Source organism: Barbatula barbatula (genome assembly GCF_947034865.1).
Source record: "Barbatula barbatula genome assembly, chromosome: 19".
In the NCBI taxonomy this organism is placed as follows: Eukaryota; Metazoa; Chordata; class Actinopteri; order Cypriniformes; family Nemacheilidae; genus Barbatula; species Barbatula barbatula.
In genome coordinates, this window is record NC_136782.1 from 10,002,914 (window position 1) to 10,025,593 (window position 22,680).

A 22,680-nucleotide genomic window follows, 5' to 3' on the forward strand; every position below is an offset into this window, starting at 1 on the left:
AGAAGACCAGTGATGAAATCCAGGGATGTATGGGACCAGGGCCGTTGGGGAATGGATAAAGGGTGAAGGAGTCCTTTTCAGGCATTGGTGAGAAGGTTTTCCTTGGCAGCACACGGGACAGGCCTTGGCGAAGGTGGTAACATCTTCCTTTATGGTTCACCACCAGAACTTCTGCTGACCAAACTCTAAGGTGCAACCAGTGCCCGGGTGACAGGTAAGATGAGAGGAGTATGCCCACAGAAGAACCTTAGACCGCAACACCTTGGGAACAATCAGTCGATTGGCAGGACCCCCTCTTGGACCCTGTTCAGTGGCTTGGGCTAAGGTTGCCACGAGATGGGGCCACGATCTTAGTGCTGGGAAGGATGGGCATGTCTGTATCTTCTCGAGCAACCAGAGCGAAGACTCGTGATAATGTATCCGGCTTGAGGTTCTTCGACACAGGTCGGTAGGTAAGGATGCACTCAAATCGGTTAAAGAAAAGCGACCACCGAACTTGTCTGGAGTTCAACAGTTTCACCTGCTGAATGTACTCCAGATCTGTGTGCTCTGTGAGTACTTGAAATGGCTGAGAAGCTCCTTCAAGCCAGTGTCTCCACTTCTCCAATGCCATCTTAACCGCTAGGAGTTTACGATCGTAGGTATTGTCAGGGTGGGAGCAGAGAGAATGCGTTGCTTGAGCTCTTGGAAGGCCTTCTCCGTTTCTGTATTCCATAGAAAACCTGTCTTGCTACCCTTGATTAAGGCCAAGAGAGGACCTGCGATCGAACTGAAGTTATTAATGAACTTTCGGTAAAAGTTTGTAAAGCTCAAGAATCATAGGACTTCTTTAAGGGACTTAGGGATCGGCCAATCCACTCCTGCCTGAACCTTTCTGGGATCCATTTGGATGCGACCGGGTTCAACCACGAATCCTAGGAACTGCACTCGGGAAGCATGGAATTTGCATTCGTAAAATTAAAATTTACGCTCGTAAAATAAATGGACAGCTGTTTCTTCCATAAGACCACAAAATGAGTAATTTTCATCAATATCAGAATATTTGGAGATAGATAAATCACAGGATACATTTAGTGAAGGATTTTTAAATGAATTTCCTTATTGGATATACAAAATGTACTTGGCAAAAGCCACGCTTTTCTCCAATTTACATTTGAAACTAACCAGCCCCAATAGAATTCACCTCCTGGATTCATCTTTCTTTTCATTTAAAAAACTCTATAAGGGTCACATTTCTGATCTAAAAGGTCAATACCACCCAAACTTACAGTGGGGCAAACACTATGACCTTTGTTAAACTTAAGGTGATTACTAACTAATTGCGATAAACATGTTGGGATAGCTTTTATCAAGGAATTATACTCTTTTGATGGGACAGGAAAGTTGTGGAGATTCAGAAAACGCTCATAAATTGGATATTACCAGAATCACATATGTCTATTTAAGTCCTGTCTTGTTATGTATCCATGTTTTGTTATGTTACCCCCACGTCTTTGTTTTTTTATTTATTAAATTATCTGTTAACCCCTAACTCGCTGTCTGCACCTGGGTCCTCTCTCCGTGTCTCACCACCCGAGATCATGATCATTTATTAAAGTCAAAACAATTACAATAACTAACATAATCCCAATCTTTTTTTTGGTATATCATTTAATGAATGTCCTTAATGACCATTCACAAAAACAAGATTTTTTTTATAACAACTGGATCTTGAAAGTCTACAATTATCAACTTCACTACTCTATAATATAGCAACGTCATTGTTTGATAGTGAAAACACAAAAACGAGTCATTCTGCTAATTGAGACAGTTTAGTTTATGATGTCACATTTTCATAATTTTCTCAATAAAGAACACAAGAGCTGTCAATCTGACCTCAGGCTTAACAGCAAATTTCAATAGAGGCTTCCTTGTAATTTCATTTTAACCAGCAGGTGATGATATAGGGCACAACAGCGTGAGAGAGGTCGGACTGTTGTACTGTATAAACCTTAAACATTATTTAGTATTTGTGTAAATGTGCAAATTGAACTTTAGTTAAAAAACGACATATTTCAAAACAATAAAGGTGTAAACATGCAAATGTGACAAAGTGTTGCTAGTGCTGTGCTTTACTATACTTATTACTTTACAAATGGAGCTTCAGCAAGGAAAAAAAGAAAATTTTGGAAAAAAAATAATTTTAAAAATAATGTCCATCGCCTCCTCTTATCTTAAATTGCTCTTTTCATTTGATGGGGAACATTATGATTTGTGGCTATGGTCTGATAGATAAAAATCACCAGAAATATGTTTGTTGTTTTATGTCTTTTTTGTTTTAGTTCATCAGTTTAGAAAAGAGAAGTGTTAATTCACTTCATAAGCATTACAGTATTAATGACAATATGACACCATGATGCAAAGGCAACATAAGGAAAACAGCAAAGTGCATCACCACTGACAGTAAATATGTTTTAGACATTTTTAATTATGTATTGAGCAAGAAGTAAACTTTTATGTGTGCACTGTGAATTTGAGCAATTTTGCCTGTTAATGCCACAAATGGTTGTCATGTGATATTTCCATTAGCTTTAACATCTAGCATAATTTATCATTTGCACAATTATTTTAGTTTCATACAATTTCAATCAGTGAAAGCTTCATCATCTTAATGCCCATTTCATTACACAGGGGATTGTGGGTAACATTAGCCCAAAAAGCATACTCCAAATTCCAAGATGCAAAACTTAAAAAACAACACCAGAAATAAAGCCCCATGTACGTTTGGCTGACTGTTCAGGGTACTATTTTCAGTGTACTTTTGGAGTTAGAGCACTCTAATGTCACACATGACAGACAGCATACAGGTGAGTACAAATGACTCTCCTAAAATGTTTGTTTTCAAAATTATGTACAAAATTCTAAATATTTATTTACGAACACAAATAGCATGCATTACACATTTAAGCAGTGAAACAAGCAATCATAAGCATTATATTGCTGGTATTACGTTTGCCTTTTGGGAAAAAATATATATTTCACAAACTTACTGTTCATATGTGTATATCTGTAGTTTATTTAGCTATTGTTTTACAGCTGCTGAAAAAATTAAGAGACTATTCCAAAATTTTGTTAAATCTAAATTTCTAGATGTATTGGGGTCAATCCAGTCCAGTGTTTGTTGAATTTCAACAAAATCAAACCATAAAGTCATACAACAGCAATGTGACAGACTGACAGCATGACAAAACATAAGGTAATCTTATACATTTTTTTTACGTTTCCTAAATTCATTACCAATATTACTGTTATATTGCTTAAAAGTGAAAATGAACTTGTTTTCTTTGAGGTCTCTGTTATTTTGAGCTGTTTCTCCAGTTTTCATTTGCTACAAATTTTTTACATTTGTAACTAGGGAGATATATTGTTAACAGTTCCTAAAATGTTCCTAAACACATAAATAGTACATTTAAAAATCAGGAAAAAAGGTTTGTAATGGTCTAGTCTGTAGTCAGCCCACATTTTCCCAATCATTTGTGCTCAATTCAGATGAGCTTTAAACTTCAGATGTAGAATTAAATATTCTGTATTTCAGGACAAATATTTGCATATAATAAATTTAAATCAGATAATATAGAAAAATAAACAATGAAATAAATATCAAGTACATTTGCAATGGTCTTTAAATTGAGCACAGATGAAAACATGAACTGAACAAGACAAAACACAACTGATATTATCTCAAATGTAACTCTCATCTACTCTTATCTCTCTCCTTTCTCAACATAAACGTTTAGCTCTTCTGATATTATTGGAACCTTAGAATATGAACGCCTAAATGTAAATGTCTATGTACCACAGGAACTCCTTTTGTCTCATTTATTCGTTTTAATTTCTTTCTGCGGCTCAACTCGGCCACCATAACAAGGAATGGTTTTCACCATGTAGCTCTTCAGGGTTTCATCTCTAAGACCATAAATGAGTGGACTCAGAAACCGGGGAAGCAAAATAAAGCAGAAATAATAGATGAAAGACATGTCTGCTGGAGACAAGCTAAAACGCTGGGCAAACAAGAGCTCTGCGACAGGCTGGGAAAAGGCCATCATGCTGAGGAGCAGCTGAAACCCATGCAGCAGCACCGTGTGGAGAGCCTTGTTCACCGACGTCCGTTCCTGCCTCATCCTCCGGGTCTCCAGCAGGATCCGGATGTACGTGAAGAGGATCACCACGGCCACCACGGCGAAGAAGATCCCGTTCAGGCTCACTTTGAACAGGGCTTGGATGGGCGAGGCATTGATCACTGCGGTTTTACACAGAACGGGTGTGGAGTAGACATTCACGCCCGGTTTGAGCCGCATGAGAATGAAGTCCACGGTGGGCAGAATGCAGCTGATGACCCACAAGCTCAGAATGATGACCCAGATCCATTCCGGCCTCCAGATGGCGGGACGGTGGAGGGGGTAGAAGATGGCCACGTAGCGCTCCAGGGACATGGTGGAGAGGATGAGCGGGGTGTTAAGGAAGGTGGCGGTGGACACGAACAGAAGAGGTGCACAAAAGATGATGGCAAAGTGCACGCTGCCCATAACTAACAGGAAAAGTAGCACTGAGGAGAGAAGCTGAAGGGCGTCGTTGATCAGCATGTAGGTGAAGAGAACATAACGTGAGCTGTCAAAGATTTGCCTGTGAGATGCAAACGTGTAGAGCGTGAGGATGATGAAGAACAGGAAGACAAGGAAGAGAGGGATAACCACACACACCTTCACGATAATGGACAGGTTTGTGCTGAATGTTGTGTTGCTTGGGAGCTCGGTCTGATTCTGCATGATTTTAAAGGCTGAAATGCATAAACAATAAATAAATAAGATACAGAAATAAAAACGATTTTATCACTCACCCTTGTGTCATTCCAAACCTGTATGACTTTCATTCTTTTGCAGAACATTATTTCGAAGAACAGTGGTGACCGAACAACACTGACCCCCTTGACTTCCATTGTGTGGACAATTATCTAAATATCTTTTTTGGGTTCGACAGAAGAAAGAGTCAAATACAGGTTTTGAGTGATGTGAGAGTGAAGAAACGATGACAGAATGATCATCTGATCTGATTTCTTTTCCAAAAATTGAGAAACATGTTCTGTACAAATCAATATCAATATTCACTCACCGCAATGCCTCTGTTGGTAGAGAAAACAAAAGATGACTTGACATGGCTAGCGCACTTTTATAATTTGGGTTTCATCTATGTTTTTCATTGGAAAAGAGTAACGAACAATTTTTGTGGCGTGTGGCTTGTGGGACTGGATTCCTATGGGGAAAATTATTTCACGCTGTATAGTCACAAGACATCATTAGAGTAATTAGACTGTATAGAATTTGACTGCTAACTAGCTAACCAGATTTTGCTCACGAGTTCAATCTTTTAACTTTAAAGAAACTGGCATATTGTAAACCAGAAAATGTTTAACGGCTAATGCGTCTCTCTTTAGGTGTTTAATAAAAAGTTTTTAATGTAGGATTTATTGACAAAATAATTAATGACATGAAAATCGTAATTGCCTCTTAAAGGCAAAGTACAGAGTTGTAATTTTCTTTGCTAAAAGTAGCATATTGCTGCTGTCCTTCTAAAACCTCATCTCCATTTTGTGATCTTTATTCTTAGTCACCCTTCATGTTTGCCTGTTCAGAACAATCAATCTTAAAGTACATTTAAACATACATACAACATTGACAGAAAGCCTGACAACTACATTTTTACAAGGCTCACTGTCTTGCCATGCTTTCTATGGAAGTAAAAGTGTTAACCAAGGACAGCACAGACATGTTGCCATTGACAGATGATACAATGAGGACGGACATTACACTGGTTGAAAAGATTTCTCTGGATTTAAACATTGTCAACCATTTGAAACATTTGGGGTAGTGTAGGTTCACATGTAAACTAAATATACAACACTGTCCTATAGTTTTTGAATCTTTTGCAAAAATATAACATGTGCCTTTAGTTATTAAATATTTCCCTGCCATATATGCTGAGGTTATATAAGCTGTCAAATATTCACAGCTAAAACGGGCACCGAAAGTGTTTATGTGTTTTCTCATGGCTAGTCATTAACAGGGCTGTCGGTTATTGACAGTAAAAGTTGTACTCAGAGAGAAAAGTACATTGTCAGCCTAATCTAAGGGCAGCAAGACACGTAACCCACAACTGCTTGTTTTCTGAAGTGCATTGACCTGAAATGTTGAGGGAAACATCGACTAGCCAATAGCAAAGATAATGTTTGATCATAATCTGCAGCAGTGAAAGCCCAGCTGCATGATTTAAGTCAACAAATAGAAGTTGTGACGCAGCTCTCTGACATACTTTAGCTGACTGGGGTAATATCAAAAAGATTTTTGATGAATTAACTTGAAACATTTCTCCTATTGTCCTATTATGATTTAGAAACATGTTTGCATTTTAATTCGCCCATGATATGATGTTATGTCATAAGGCAAATATCCACCATGGCTATTGTACTCTTTATTGTTAATAGCTTATGATAACGTTTAACGGTTCTCACGTTGACAACCTAAATTATATAGATTGAAAATGAAGGTCAATTGTTAAGAAATATAGAAATCATATGGGCTCACAAACCATTATAGACTTCTATGCAGTTTTGCAGGAGTCAAACATCAGACTTTGCATGTTGTGCCATTCTCACAAGGGTGAGATCAGATCTTCACAGTGTGATTTAAAATCCTATGTGGCTAGTTATGTTGTTCCAAAGGCCATCAGTGGTTAGCCACATCATTGCATATTGATGTCATTTAATGTGTTTACAAATTATTTGGAGCAGCCAAGCTGGTTGCCAGGTTGTCTGATCCCTGTGCGCATTACAGTACATGGAACAGGATGCAAAACAAATGTTTATTTAATGAGTTTCTGTTGTGATTAGGCACCTAAGAGATCCATTCACTGGTTTTAATGATGTAAATATGTATAACAAACACTGGACCACTGAGTATACAGAGCCCAAGACATTTAACTTTATTGAGACACTTTAAAAAATGATGAAAGGCCATGGAAATAATAGCCCCACTTAAAAAAAATACACATAGGTTCTATTTACAATTACTTTACCAAATAGAAAACTTTTCTCACATCTTAAAAGTGAATCGGTTTAGAACTGAATTATGCTGGAAGGTAATCTATGAGGGTTTATGTAGCTTTATGCAAGAAAACTATTGCATAATCTCATTGGTTGCTGAATAGCTTCACTCATGCAAACCTCTGTTTAACAGAATAAAAATGACGTGCTGTCTGTGTCACAAATAAACACATTATCACATTATAGTTAAATGATAACATGCTACGGAATGGAATGTGAACAATTTGTAGCAAAACCGGCATCATGCTTCCAGTCCAAAAATACTTTTGTATTTATATAGACAACTTAATTTTTTTACATTTACACTTAGTCATTTAGCAGACGCTTTTATCCAAAGCGATTTACAAAGAGTTCGGGGAGCAATAAGCGATATGTCACAAAAGAGAAAAAGTACATTAGGTGCTAATAAAGTCAGTTCAATATAATTAAGTTAAATTGACTCATAAAGCTTATTTGATTTAACTTAAAAATGTAAGGCAGCTGAAATTGGTGATTTTGGGAGTAATTGAGTAAAAGTAAGAAAGTACTATGATTTTTATGTACTTTTTAAATGTACAATTGACATGTATTTATCATTAGTTATGCTTTATACTGTAGGGAAGTAAACATTTTGATCCTTGTGACTTAAAATAATTACTTTATATCTCTGTTTAAGAGGTGTTCTGTTCTGGGTCATATGCTTAGATGCCCAAATATAGCCTTGTTTTAGCCTAGACGTCAGGGCCCGAATTCTTAAAGCTTATTTAAAGCTCTTATCTTTAAGGCGATTCAGGTCCAAGCAATCTGAGAGCAACTTTGAGCAAGGAAAAGACAAAAACTTTTATCTTAGTGAGGAGGCGGGGCTGACCCCGTTGCTATGTATGACACAGTCTTCAGAAGACTGTGATTGGTTGGTTGACCAAGAAGAAAAAAAATGATAGGGTCAAAGTTGTGTTTGTGTATGTATATGTATATTCTTTATTTTTATTTACCTTGCTGTCAATGTCATACTAAACGTATTTGATAGGAAACGGCAGCAACACAATAATGTTTTGAAACTGCTGTAATTCTTCGTTCCGGCGCTATTGCATTTCTTCACCTTATCCAAATGTGAGCGTGTCTATAAGATCTGTCACAAACACAATCACCGCACAATCTAATGTGTTTTGTACATTTTCTCTGCTGCTAAATAAATTTAAAAGCCCTCCTCATTACTCCTAACAATTTTGGACCTTGAGAGCTCTTTTAAGGGTCAAGATGCTTTATGAGTTCTAAGAATCCTCTAAGAAAGCTCTTAATTTAGCTTAAAAAGTTCTAGGAATCTTAGCTTTAAAGTGATTTAGGACCGAGAGAGCAACTCTGAGCAAGGAAAAGACAACAACATTTTCTTAGTGAGGAGGCGGGGCTGACCCCGTTGCTATGTCTTTTGAAGAACGTTATTGATTGGTTGTCAAAGAAGGTACAAAAGAGCACTTTTAAATATAGGGTTGTTCGTTTTTTATTTACCATGCTGTTAATGTCAACGTATTTGATAGAAAATGTACAGTGACACAATAAGTTTCTGTAAGCGCTGTAATTATTTGTGTGATCCCATAGAAGGTTGTGACAGAACCAAATCATCTCTGCTGCATAGCTGCATTTGTCCAGTTGCTAAATATGTTAATGTCTTGTCTTCTATTGCTGGCGCTATGGCATTTCTGCGCTGTCTTGAAGATGTTAGCGTGTCTCTAAAAGGATCGTTGACAAACCTGGGCCCGTATCCCTAAAGATTCTGAGAATCCTAACTTAAACTAAAAATTCCTTGCCAGGAGTTTTAGCTTAGAAGTGATTCCAGAACATTTTCAGTGAACTTTGAGCAAGGAATGGATGGAAAATCCTATCTTAGTGAAGAGGTGTGGTTGACCCCGTTGCTAGGTATGAGTCATAATTTCAAAAGCCGTGATTGGTTGATCCTACAAGTTTGATGAAAATGAAGTTTTGGTGATAATGAGCAAAGGATGTACCCTCAAATCAATAAACATAATTATACACTCTAATCTTATGGAGACTGTAATTGTAAATAATATTTCACATTCAAGAAAATATCTGGAAAATGAAAAGTAAGCTGTAGGGGTTATAGCCTAACATTAGAATCTAAAATATGTGAAAACTTAAGCTCATTACACCCTGTTCAAATAATGATTTGTGTTTTATTTGCTCAGATTAATATCCTAGCTGGCATATTTTGTACTTTCACTCCCATATGGACCCCATTGAAAACAAGATGGCCTATCTCAAGGGGCTGTCCTTAATGAAGTAGAAATTGCAACGTTACAACTCAGTGTGGTCTTAACACTGCTCAGCTTTTATCAATGTCTGTGATTGCTGGCTGGTCTATTTATGAAGTTAGCAGTTAACAAATATCCTACAAACACAGAAAATGGAGATAAAAAGGAATCGCAAGCCGAACTGGACTGAGGAGCAAGATTTGTTGCTGGCCCAGTTGGTGAACGAACATAAAGGTATGTTCGTTCACCAGCTTCTTCTATTCACCAGTTCGTTCCTGTTACGAGGAAAATTTGGCCCAACTGTCACTAGCCAAGGCAAGAGGCGCGCCTGGGACACAATATCCCAAACAATCAATGCCTCTTTTCCACTGGTGGTGCGGACAGGCGACGATTGTGAGAAAAGGTGGTATGTGCTGCAGCGTTTGTAGCGTCTCAATAATTCCCTGTCATCCAGTGTTTGCAGGACATCTCTCCTGCCTCCTCTGTTGGCCATTTTGTGCAGCAGCTTAGGGGAACTCCTAAGCCACTAAAAGTCCTCTTCCCTGCTCTTAGCAGATCTCGCCTTAGGAGCCCTTTTAAGCGCTAGGAATCTTGAGGAATAGCTTTTATATTAACTGGGATTTTCGTGTCACTTTTAGGGGAAATTCTAAGAAAACGTCATGACTCTGAGAATTTTCTTAGAATTTGGCCGCTAGGAGACACTTTTTGCACAAAAATTCTTTAGGGATACGGGCCCTGAACCCTGCACGATCTAATGTGTCTTATATAATCACTATCATTCAATTCAAAGTCATTTTATTTGATAGCGCCTTAAAATTTTGCATTGCATCAAAGCAGCTATAAGACAACCAAAACTTAAGTCACTTAAAAAACTCAAGTCTCTTAAAAGTCGTCCTTGCAAATCCTAAAATTTTGGAGGGTTGAGATTCTTTATGAATTACTTTTTTCTTTACTAGAATATTTTCTGTAATTTTAAGGGGAAACGCCCACATTTCTAGGAAGTCTTGTCACTAGTAGCAACTCCACTAAGAATTTTCATGAATAGTTTTGATCTGGAAATAAGCAAATACAAATTTCATCCACAAATCTTGGTGTCGCCAAATTGCATTTCTTAAACTGACTTAAAAAATAAAACATGCATAAATATCTTGACTTTCATAATCTTCAAAAAACATATTTAAAGTGAAAAATAATACATTACTGATACTAAACCAGTGCTTAGGTCTCTGAAGTCTTTAATATAAAAAATTTGATAAAACATATAAAGATATAGTTACCATTGTTTTCAAAAGCAATATTTCTATTGGTATTTAGTTTTCTTTATTTTTGAAAAGAGAGAATTCAGAGTAAGTTGTGTTAAAATGTATTATCAATTGTTGAGGGTTTGAAGTTATAAAGAGATACAGTAAGTAATTTTGCTGTATATTTGTAATTATTTAAGCTTGACTGTGTGACACGGTGCTCCATGTGTCTCTCCTCACAACAGAGACAAGTTTAAATTTAGCTTTAGATGTCATCACCTAAGCTTCTGTCATTCACTGTTATTCTCTATATAAATGTTTGTGAACAGCCCACTTCATCATACGGCTTACACATCATGTACTGCTAATATTTACAGGTAATATATATGTATAGTTGATATATACTGCAGTTATGAATCAGAACTATGCAGTGTCATTAATACATTCAGTAAACGTTTGATATCAACATGAATATTTCAGGATTACGACTCTGCAGTCCTTAAATAGTCAACATGTATTACTCACACTGTATATTTAAATTGTGTTTTGTGATTCTCTTTCAGATGTGTGGAAAATGGGCAGCCAGAATGCAAGTAGTGATGAGCAGATGCCAATGATCCAAGCTGACCCAGGCCGGAGGGCTATATCATTTTTGCTGACCCAGGTCTTTGTGTTACCGTTCATCGTCCTCATCTTCTTCATGCTGTTCACATTCTCCAGGAAAGAAGCATTCAGAACAGACACACGTTATATATTGTTTGGTCACTCTCTTCTCGTCGATCTAATGTTTCTTGTTCTGACAGATTTAGTGGTTATACTTTCATACAATGTTGTGTTAATACCCCTGCACATCTGTATCCCTTTTTGCATGCTCATGGTAACCATAACAGCATGTGCACCATTAACCATCATGGCCATGTGTCTGGAGCGCTTCGTGGCCATTTGCATGCCACTGCGACATAACGCCATCTCCACCTCTAGAAGAGCTCTGATGGTCATTCTCATGATTTGGATTTTGAGCTTCATAAGTCCATTTGTCGATATGCTCATCCTGGTTTCCACTGCTTCTCGTGAATACCTGTCTCAAAAAACACTATGTCACTATGAGATTATGGTCCCGGAAGGGATTCGCCGTTTTGCCAGGGGTCTGATGGGTATTTTGGGGATGTTGATTATCCTCATAATCGAGGTGGTCTGTTATGTTATGATATTCCTCGCTGCCCGTGCGGCCTCAAGTGACAAAAAATCTGCATCTAAAGGACATCGCACAATTTCCCTGCACATCCTTCAGCTTTTTCTGTGTTCTGCTGAGATTGTGTGTCCGTATATTGAGAACGTAGTTGCAATGCAATATGATTTTCAAACATATTTGATTGTCCGTTTGTTTAATTTCCTGGTCTTCAGTATCACATCACGAGCAGTAAGTCCACTTGTGTATGGTTTTAGAGATGAAAAATTCTTTGCAGCTATGGTTTATTACATAAGACAGAACAAAAAACTTTATATCACATTTAGGAAATAGCTTTTGGACAAGATCTGTTAACAGTACAATTCCTTTGCAATATCAGGGCCTGTATTCACAAAACAGATTAAGGCTGAAAGTAGCTCCAAACTTGCTGTTTTAGGAAAAACTCTGGGCGCTTCTATCCTAATTTAAGGTCTAAGCGCTAAAACTTGTTCCTAAACCTGTGAGACGATAGGAGTAGTGAAGAGGACTCCTAGGTCACTAAGACCAGCTCACAATAATCCTAAAAGAGCTGTTACACCGGCAGTCTACCTTGAAACGTAAACATTTTAGAAAGATTTCATGACAATGTGCTTAACCATAAAGACTATTTATATATGCTAACTGTATGAGACAGGCAAAATGCTTACAATTAGCTGAACATACTTTACATGAACATAGTTCATTTGCAAAAGATAACTCCGAATAATGTTAAATAATTAAAGAATCATGTTGTTTATTGTGTTTTATTGTATTTGTTAGTTGTGTTTTTTAAAGTTATTGTCACTTAATAAAAATAATACATAACAAAGGTTTTGATTGATATTAATTCTGTTTTTGTAAAACAACTCTCCACTTGTTGAATTAGTAACTTAGTGTATATTTTACCATCTTAATTTGAATTGGCAATAACTATATATTAAAATATTTGATATGAATAAGTACATTTTTATTGGTTTGAGGTAGGAACTCTAAACTAAAAACTTTAACTGATGTTTAGGAGAGGTCAAAGTGTTGAGATAAAATGTTTTGTGAATACGGGCCCTGGTTAATATCAAGTGTCTGTGTACGTATATTTATAATACAAACATGCAGCTAGGTTATTCAAACATAATCCCAGAAAACTAATAAATATATAAAACACAGGGGTTAATAGCACGTAAGCACTGGGTCATAGTGAGTGAGTTGGACAAGATTTGAAATAAACGATTTGGATAAAATCACGTGACATGTTGCTATTTTCACTTTTACACGGCCTGTATTGTGATTCCAGTTATCTGGACCCTGGGCTCTATACAGAAAATCCCATTGTCTGTATGTATGTGTGTAGCAGAAAGGTACTTTATGTACATATTATGAACTTGATTTCTATGGAACTAAAAAATTTTTGTCAAGATTGCTATAAAACAACTATTCTTTGAAATATAATCAAAAACTTTCTTTCGTGTTCCTGATTGGTTATTTGTGAAATTAAGTTGGATGGACATTTTGCACATTGAAAAATTAACTACAAAGTGATATTACTTGTGACCATTTTTAAGACAATTGTTAAGACAACTCAATGCTTTTGCCTTTAATGTTTAAAACTGAAATGAGTTAAACAATAATTTAGTTTTATTTCATTTAAAATTAAAGTAAGATCTGGGAAAGTTTAATTATATGTAGACCATTTTTTCTTTGCAAAACAAATTTCTTTTTAGAAGCGTATGTTATCTTTTGACAATTCATTAGTGGATACAAATCACAAAACAACAACATGTGGTTCTCTGTTGGATTACTGAGTCACTAAGGGTCCCGAAGTTTATACATGCATTATTGAAAACAAGGTAGCCAAATGAGCATCTTTACATCCTTAATGGTTGATTATGTGTTTTGAGCAACTCACTGCCCTGATTAGACCCCAAGAGGACAACACCATCCCTTTACACATAATGCCTCAGTCATCTCATTATCATGTTTACATATTTGGAATAAACACTGGCCATCAGAGACAACTTACTCTAATTCCCTAGTCCCGACTCGTCACATATTGACGTTTGTATATAATTCACTATTTAGAACATTATTTACATTATTCTGTAGAACAAAATAGAAAAGTCATTTATTACTGACAAATGACTTCATAAAAATGTCATTAAAACTAGATGATCTTTGACTGGACTCAGATATGTGCACAAGCAACAGACTCAGTCTTTCTTTGGCTTAAATTAAAGCATCGATAGAGCTCTCTTCACATCTCTGCTCATTGCCAAGCCCAAATCCTTAATCCTAGAGGCCATTACCAACAAAGAAAGTTCCTGTGCTCTGTGGTCAGAACATTGTGTTAGCAGTGAAAAAGGCAAAAGGTTGTGGGTTTGATTGGGGGGGACATACAGTATACTGATACAATTTTCCCTTTAATACACTGTGAGTCATTTAGTATAAAAGCATCAGCCAAATTATGCTTTATTAACAAAGTTATTAATAATAGTAACTCAAGAATCTGTAAATGTTATTTTGCAGCTTTCCTTAAACCTCACTGAACAATATCCTTTCAGGTATAGAAAGTTTTGAAACAATTTAATCACATATTCCACAATAATGTATACAAATTTCATCCTGATGGCCCAGTGTGGCTAGGTAATTTTCCAACAACCTATTAAGGTGAAAAATGGATGTAGATTTTGAAAAGTTAATGTCATGATTTTAATAATTTAAACTTGTCACTTGGTGCTCTACATCTATATCCACATCCCTGTCTCAACAGAGACATGTTTAAATTTAGATCTAAGCTGCTGTCATTCACTGCTGTCATTCATTCCTGTTAGACCCTATATAAATGTTTTTTTAACAGCTCACTTCATAACTTGGCTCACATAGCAAGAGCTCAGACCATCCGGCATCATCAATACATTCAGTAAGTGGTTAAGTCTTGTTTTCAACATCAATATAGACATCGCAGTACTGATATTCTGTAAAGTTATGATATTTCAATAATTCATTTTTTTGTTATCTGAACACTTTTCTTAGATGTGTGGACAATGGCCAGCCAGAATGCAAGTGAAGATGGGCAGATGTACCTGATCCAAGTTGACCCGGTCCGGAGGAATATATCATTGGCACTGACCCAGATCTTTGTGTGGCCTTTCATGTACCTCATCTTTCTCATGCTGTTAACATTCTCCAGGAAAGAAGCGTTCAGAACAGACACACGTTATATACTGTTCGGTCACTCTCTCCTTGTAGATCTAATGTTTCTTCTGCTGACGGATTTAGTAGTTTTACTTTCATACAATGTTGTGTTAATACCACTGCACTTCTGTGTCCCTGTTTGTATGCTAATGGATACTATAACAGTATGTGCACCATTAACCATCATGGCCATGTGTCTGGAGCGCTTCGTGGCCATTTGCATGCCACTGCGACATAACGCCATCTCCACCTCTAGAAGAGCTCTGATGGTCATTCTCATGATTTGGATTTTGAGCTTCATAAGTCCATTTGTCGATATGCTCATCCTGGTTTCCACTGCTTCTCGTGAATACATGTCTCAAAAAACACACTGTCACTATGAGATTATGATCCTGGAAGGGATTCGTCGTTTTGCCAGGGGTCTGATGTTTATTTTGGGGATGTTGATTATCCTCATAATCGAGGTGGTCTGTTATGTAATGATATTCCTCGCTGCCCGTGCGGCCTCAAGTGACAAAAAATCTGCATCTAAAGGACATCGCACAATTTCCCTGCACATCCTTCAGCTTTTTCTGTGTTCTGCTGAGATTGTGTGTCCATATATTGAGAACGTAGTTGCAATGCAATATGATATTCAAACATATTTGACTGTGCGTTTTGTCAATTTTCTGGCGTTCAGTATCACATCACGAGCAGTAAGTCCACTTGTATATGGTTTTAGAGATGAAAAATTCTATGCAGCTATGGTCTATTTCCTGGGATGTAAAATAAATGTGATCTCATCTGACACAGATAGATAAACATGATATTCTTCTGGTAAAGCCTGTAACATGAAACTCAAAAGATAAAAATGCACTGGAATTCGTTGTACAATTATTGAAACTATAATTTCTAAAATATAAACAGAATGGTCACAAACACCGGGGCCAAAGTGAGTGCAAAATACTAGAAGTTCTATAATCCATACTGTATATGTGCAACAATGATCAAACAGCTATGTTTAAAATGTTGTGACCTTTACTGTACATGTGACACAATGCAATCTTCAAACAGCCCGTGTTTCCTGTTATTTGGACCCTGACCTCTTTAAATCTCTTTGTTTGTATGTATGTTTTTTCCACTGTGGCTGATAAGTACTCATGTTTACACACAAAGGAACATAGATACAAACAGACAAATCCGAGGAAATATAAGTGACAATATTTGCTGCACGGGCAGGTTGCATCTTCAGATATTATATAATTTATCTTTACTAATGCATTCTTGTAAATATATGTGTTCTCACAACATCTGTATAATGTTGGTGAACAAATGCATTCAGAATACATAATTACACAAAACTTAACAATATAAAAATGTTATTATATCATTATGACTATCGTTTTTTTACTTTAGTTGCTGCATAGTGGGGCAAGTTGTCACTATAAAACCTGTTTTTAAAATGTTATTACAGCCAAAACAAAAAATAAACATACAGTTCAACTATCATATTGCAAATAGATTCATGGTGTTTTGGGTATATCACCATAATCCCCATAATTTATCATCATTATTTTCTTGTTTATAAGACACAGTGAAAAGAGCATTAACATAAACTATGCGAACATTATAAAATCTGAAACACACAAATCAAGTTGGAATTTAAAAGGTTATTTATATGAAAGGAAAATGGACTGTGTTAAATAATGCAATGTAACATTCAAACATATTTGACTGCCCATTTTGTCTATTTCATTGCATTTGTCATCACTTCATAATGAGAAATGTTATGCAGTTCTGATTTTGCAACAGAGATACAAAATAAAGGTTTTAAATGCCATCAGACACATATAAACAAACGATTATCCTCTGGTCTAATCAATCCAATGCATAACAGATTAAAGATATTTAGGAGTGGACAAACATTTTCTTAGCATGCCTACATTTGCGTAAAATGTAAGTCAATATGTTACATGTAGACTATCATAAATTTGTCACATCATAACATTTTCATTAACATAATTTTCTACAGTTTTGGTTTTTGCATTCTTCAGAGTAAATAAGCCATATGGCTCTTATATTCCACAAAACATCCAGAGAATTTCTCTTGCAAACTATAAGTGCATCCTGTATTTAATAAATTGCTAGAGGGCGACCTCTGTTGATTTTACTGAGCGTGACAGGTCGAATACAACGTGTCTTCTCTTTTTTTAACATTTAGTATGACTTTTCTCAAATTGGAGAGCAACCAGTGTATTGTCTATTGTAAAAGATACAGTTATCAATTAAACTGTAATTGTAGAATTTGATTATTCACCTTGGATTTAAAACAAAAATCTATGTTTTAATTAGTGTCAAGTATCTATATATTTAAAATATATACTGTATTATCATGCACAACATTTGCTAAAATACTATAGCAGCTATACTGTCGGTGGTTATACAGGATATCAATCAAAACTGGAACTTATCCACAAAATAATATAAAAAAACATACATCGTTTTTTACTTTTCCTAAATAGATGTACAAATATGGCTGTTGTATTGCTTAAAGGTGATTATAAACTTGTTTTCTTTGCAGTATTTAAGGTCTGAAAAAATAGCAAATTTTATGTTATTTTTACCTGTTTCTCCAGCTTTCATATTCTGCAAATAAATGCAAATATAAATAATATTTTTATTTGAAATTTGGGAGAAATATTGTTAGTAGTTCCCAGAATGAAACAAAAATGATCATTTAACCGAAACACATAAGTTCAGCTTAAAGTCTAACTTATTTGACATTACTCTAAAAAAAAACATCAATGAAAAAAGCAACATGTGCAATGCTATGTGGCCTTTACATGCCAATGTGCCATGACGCAATCTTCACATCCAAACAGCCTGTATTGTGATTCCTGTTATTTGGACCCTGAGCTCTATAAATCTCTTTGTTTGTATGTATGTTTTTTTCCACTGTGGCTGATAAGCACTCATGTATATACACAAAGGAACATAGACATAAACAGACCAATACGAGGCAATCTAAGTGACAATATCTGCAGCACGGGCAGGTTGCATCTTCAGATATTATATAATTTATCTTTACTAATGCATTCTTGTAAATATATGTCTACACAAAACCTAACAATGTAAAAATGTTATTATATTATTATGACTATAGTTTTTTTACTTTAGTTGCCGCATTAGTGGGGCAAGCTGTCACGATAAAACATGTTTTTAAAATGTTATAACAGCAAAAAAAATAAACAAACAGTTCAACTATCGAATTCCAAATAGATTCATGTTGTTTTGAGTATATCACCATAATCCCCATAATTTATCATCATTATTTTCTTGTTTATAAGCCACACAGTGAATAGAGCAATTAAAATAGACTACATGAAGAATATAAATTGTGAATCACGCAAATCATGTTGGAATTTAAAAGGTTATTTATATAAAAGGAAAATGGACTGTGTTAAATAATGCAATGTAACATTCAAACATATTTGACTGCCCATTTTGTCCATTTCATTGCATTTGCCATCACTTCATAAGTCTTGTTTTATAGATGAGAAATGTTATGCAGTTCTGGTTTTGCAACAGAGATATAAAAAAAATAGGATACAGGATATCAATCACAACTGGAACTTGATACAGGTATCAATTAAACTGTAATTGTAGAATTTGATTATTCACCTTGGATTTAAAACAAATATCTATGTTTTAATTAGTGTCAAGTATCTATATATTTAAAATATATACTGTATTATCATGCACAACATTTGCTAAAATACTATAGCAGCTATACTGTCGGTGGTTATACAGGATATCAATCAAAACTGGAACTTATCCACAAATAATATAAAAAAACATACATCCTTTTTTTACTTTTCCTAAATAGATGTACAAATATGGCTGTTGTATTGCTTAAAGGTGTTTATCTGTTTCTCCAGTTTTCATATTCTGCAAATAAATGCAAAAAGAAACAATATTTTTATTAGAAATTTTGGAGAAATAATGTTAATTCACCGAATGAAAAAAAAGACAATTTTACTGAAACACATAAGTTCAGCTTAAAGTCTAATTTATTTGACATTCCTCTCAAAAAATAAACAACATCAATGAAAAAAGCAACATGTGCAATGCTATGTGGCCTTTACATGCCAATGTGACATGATGCAATCTTCACATCCAAACAGCCGTGATTGTGATTCCTGTTATTTGAACCCTGAGCTCTATAAATTCTTTTGTATGTACGTTCTTACCACAGAGGCAGATAAGTACTTTACATATAGTTTTTTTTCTGGAACATGACTTGTACCATTAAAGGTTCTGCCATCAAACGGGCAAAACAAAGCAATATAAGTGGAAATCTTTTTCTGCATGAGCAAATCCATGCAACAAGAAGTCAGCATCTAAAGGGCATACTTTATAAATTGCATCATTAAGATTTCTCATGCATTTTTGTGAATGTACGTCTCCACAATCTTTGTTTAGCTTGGGACAACAACTACAGAAATAAACTAAAGATGCCCAAAATGTTTACTGAATTCATCTTAAATTCTGTCATAATTCACTCATCGTGAGATTTTCTTCTGCAAACCATAAAAGGAGACATAAAAATAAATGTTGATCCCCACTGACTTGGCATTGGTTCATACAATAAAAATGAATGGGGACCAGCTTTTGGTCACCAACATTGTTCAAAATGTCTCCTTTTTAGACTGCAATGCAACCAAACTTCAACATATCACAGGTCCTAGGGTTGATGACTTGAGTCATTTATGACGGAATTCTTATTTTTTAGCAAGGTTCCCTTTTAAGTAAGTCATCTGCCAAATATGTAAACCCAAGGTATAGGCCTACCTCTTTTTTGACATGGTAGGCTATACCTCATATATTGTCTAGGACAGGAGTTTTGTCCACTAGGTTTTTTTCTTATCATGAAGACTTGTTTTTCTGCCACACCACATTGAAACGTGCAGAACATGTTCAGCAGTTCCATGAATATATTATGAAGCGGGTCACCATTCGCCCCTTGCTTCCAACTGTGAGCTCTTTGTATTTACCACAGCCTGTTATAACCTCTGTGCTGACGTAGTATGTAAATGTGCGTCAAACCCCTATCTTTCCTTGAACTTAAACCGCTAAAATCAAGATTAAAGGTCCGAATAAACCGATCAATAAGGCTGTGCGCACGGAGGGCAGAGTCCCTCGGCAGCATATAAATAGCGATGGGCAGTGTCATTACACATCGAAGACTAACTGAAGGCTTAAACATTGAGACAATCTCACACTAGAGATAATCGTTTTATTATATTTCGTTTCTTTAAGGATTTAAACGGTAATATGCAAGCTTTAAGAAACTGCAGCTTGTGCGCTGGGGGGAATCTCCTCAAGGGACGGACCGACTTCCTGGTTGCCCGGAGAAACATGGCGGCGCTGCGACTGAGTGCTGCATGCGCTCAACTCCTGAGGTAAGGTTATATGTTATTAATTTTAAGAAAAGAAACGTAGTATGAAAGACACGTTTTCCAGCTAGACCTTTGTCCACAGTCTAATTTATTTTCTCACTTCAAAGGGTCTACAGCAGTTCCCTTCAGCAGCGTCTGCTGCGCCTGCCCCAGGTCCCGCGATGCAGCGCGGTCGCTTTGAGTGTCGGCAGCGGACTCTGTGCGGTTCCCTTTACACATCAGGTAACGTGGTTGTAAATAGTTTTGCGCCTACGTTTTTTACGCTGCAACCCATTAGCTTATCTAGAAAGCGTAACAGCATGCGTTTATTCCTTCTCGTTGTTGAAAACGTCAGACTAACTTCAGTTTTCGCGTCTTTCTAGCAAGTGGAAAATCTCTCACATGAATCGCTCATACGCCGGGCATCCTGTCTGGTCACAGACAGTGCCAACACGCACCTCTCTCAGACCACGATGGCACTGGTGGATGCCTTCACACAATATGCCAAAGTAAGATATGTGAACACATTATACATCCATGAAGAATTAAGTGAATTATACAAGTCTTACAGTTGCATTGCATGCTACAAACGAGTGTCATTTTGTATATTTATAAACAAATGTATCATTTTGTGTTTTTATCAGGCACTACACACTCTCATTGCCCTTCAGAAGCGATACATGGCCTCAATAGGCAAACTTTCCCCTGCTGAAGATGACAGCATTTGGCAGGTGATCATTGGCCAGCGAGTGGAGGTAAATTCTGCTCCTTTAAATATTTGTTTAATTGTTTGCTTTTTGTAGAACAAGGCCTTCTTGTGTTTATGTGAGTGTTGTTTACCTTCAAAAGAACATAGAGCCTGGTTATCAGCATTATGATAAACCGCTCTTGTTGATATTGTGTATCTATTTCAAAGGGAAGATCTCAACATCTCTTCTTTTGTCAGGTTAGTGATAGACAAGAGGAATGTAACCGTTTTGAGTCAAACTGGATACATGCAATCAACATCTGTGAATTGTCCGCAGAGGCAGCGTACAATTCAGGTATGTTTACAGATGTAATGGTAATGCAGTCTTTAAAAGCTTTCCTTATCCTTGTAATGTGCGATGTTGGTCTGTGAATTGATTCAGATCTGTTATTTTTGACAGGAGCGGAGCAGGCATGTAGGACAACCAAGACTAACGTGCAGGTGGCACAGGCCAAAGTGGAGGAGGTTAGAGAGATCTCAAAAGAAGCAGAGAAAAAGTTGGCAGAGACGAAAGCAGAAGAAATCCAGAGAATGGCTGAATATGCCTCCAGCATTGACTTACTCGAGCTGGAAGGTGTTCCAGAGGCCTACCTTCGTGAAGACTAGATTGATAGTATGAATTTAACATGCACCTTATGAAATGACATCGATTACTGGTTGTGGAAACCCTGCTTTGAAGACTGTTAAATCATATGGTCAAAGAATTGCCATTTCTTTCAAAGCAAAGGTTTGTAAATTGCGAGAGTCATTACAATGGTTTCCTTTAATAACGATATACCGGTCTTATATGTTCTAGTGCATTTCTTTACTCATTAAGTGAAGAATAAATTGAAGGTATTAAAATAATTGGTCATGCGGCTTTTAAGTTGCATGAATGATACATGGAAAATGTATGAAAAACAGCTATAAAGATTGAATGGAAATCACATTGATTTTATATTTATGTATATATATATATTTTTCCGTATTTTATGTTTGTTTATTTTCTTTTGTGTACATTTATTAAATTCTTAAAGGTATTACATTGTATTTGTAACACGTTGCAATAAGATTGTTGTTTTGTACGGCAAGAGATCACGTAATCAAACGGATGTTATTTATTACCTTCATTGATTTGATGTCAAGGTTTGAAAATGTGTGAAGTTTAATAAATAGTTGTCTTGTTCATATGGTGTGTACTGGCATATTTTAAAGCACATGCGACCGGCAAGTAAACTCTGTGTGTATCATTTAAATAAGAGATTTTTTACGATCACGATTTCATTTAACGAAAATTGTGGGAGTATTTTTCAATAATATTGTAATAAGGACAAGAACATGGCTTCGTATTTACCGTTTGGTTTTAACCAGTAGGAGGCAATGTGACAACATGTATTGAGAAAAAAATGTGAAAGAATGTGCTCTGCACACAAAAACCTTAAAGCTTTTAAAATGTATAAAATAGGTTCACGCAAAACTGTCATATGTAATGATTTATTCACCATGTCGTTATCATAT

The 22,680-nt window shown here is 36.1% G+C and overlaps 4 protein-coding genes across 4 annotated transcripts; 3 read left to right on the forward strand and 1 right to left on the reverse strand.

The window, feature by feature from the left end:
* Positions 1-3,854: 3,854 nt before the first annotated feature.
* or95a1 (odorant receptor, family 95, subfamily A, member 1) lies at positions 3,855-4,805 on the reverse strand (the record flags this gene model as incomplete). The annotated part of the gene is made up of 1 exon (XM_079482035.1): positions 3,855-4,805. The coding sequence occupies one exon, from the start codon at positions 4,803-4,805 to the stop codon at positions 3,855-3,857; it is 951 nt and encodes a 316-aa protein (XP_079338161.1).
* A 6,391-nt stretch (positions 4,806-11,196) lies between these two features.
* On the forward strand, positions 11,197-12,144 carry LOC306908827 (odorant receptor 131-2-like; the record flags this gene model as incomplete). The annotated part of the gene is made up of 1 exon (XM_079482042.1): positions 11,197-12,144. The coding sequence occupies one exon, from the start codon at positions 11,197-11,199 to the stop codon at positions 12,142-12,144; it is 948 nt and encodes a 315-aa protein (XP_079338168.1).
* A 2,723-nt stretch (positions 12,145-14,867) lies between these two features.
* Positions 14,868-15,818, forward strand: LOC306908828 (odorant receptor 131-2-like; the record flags this gene model as incomplete). The annotated part of the gene is made up of 1 exon (XM_079482043.1): positions 14,868-15,818. One exon carries the CDS (start codon positions 14,868-14,870, stop codon positions 15,816-15,818), a length of 951 nt encoding a protein of 316 aa, XP_079338169.1.
* A 4,331-nt stretch (positions 15,819-20,149) lies between these two features.
* On the forward strand, positions 20,150-22,635 carry diabloa (diablo, IAP-binding mitochondrial protein a). Its single transcript, XM_079482255.1, has 6 exons — positions 20,150-20,459; positions 20,564-20,678; positions 20,819-20,944; positions 21,080-21,190; positions 21,382-21,478; positions 21,584-22,635. The coding sequence occupies exons 1-6, from the start codon at positions 20,332-20,334 to the stop codon at positions 21,787-21,789; spliced, it is 783 nt and encodes a 260-aa protein (XP_079338381.1). The 5' UTR covers positions 20,150-20,331; the 3' UTR covers positions 21,790-22,635.
* The last annotated feature ends 45 nt before the right edge of the window (positions 22,636-22,680 follow it).

What these genes read in the sequence shown, in the direction of transcription:
- diabloa (XM_079482255.1), top strand. Translation starts at nt 20,332, where the DNA reads ATGCAAGCTTTAAGAAACTGCAGCTTGTGCGCTGGGGGGAATCTCCTC. An exon ending in GCATGCGCTCAACTCCTGAG is followed by an intron (nt 20,460 to 20,563) that starts GTAAGGTTATAT and finishes CTCACTTCAAAG; the next exon opens with GGTCTACAGCAGTTCCCTTC. An exon ending in TCATTGGCCAGCGAGTGGAG is followed by an intron (nt 21,191 to 21,381) that starts GTAAATTCTGCT and finishes TTCTTTTGTCAG; the next exon opens with GTTAGTGATAGACAAGAGGA.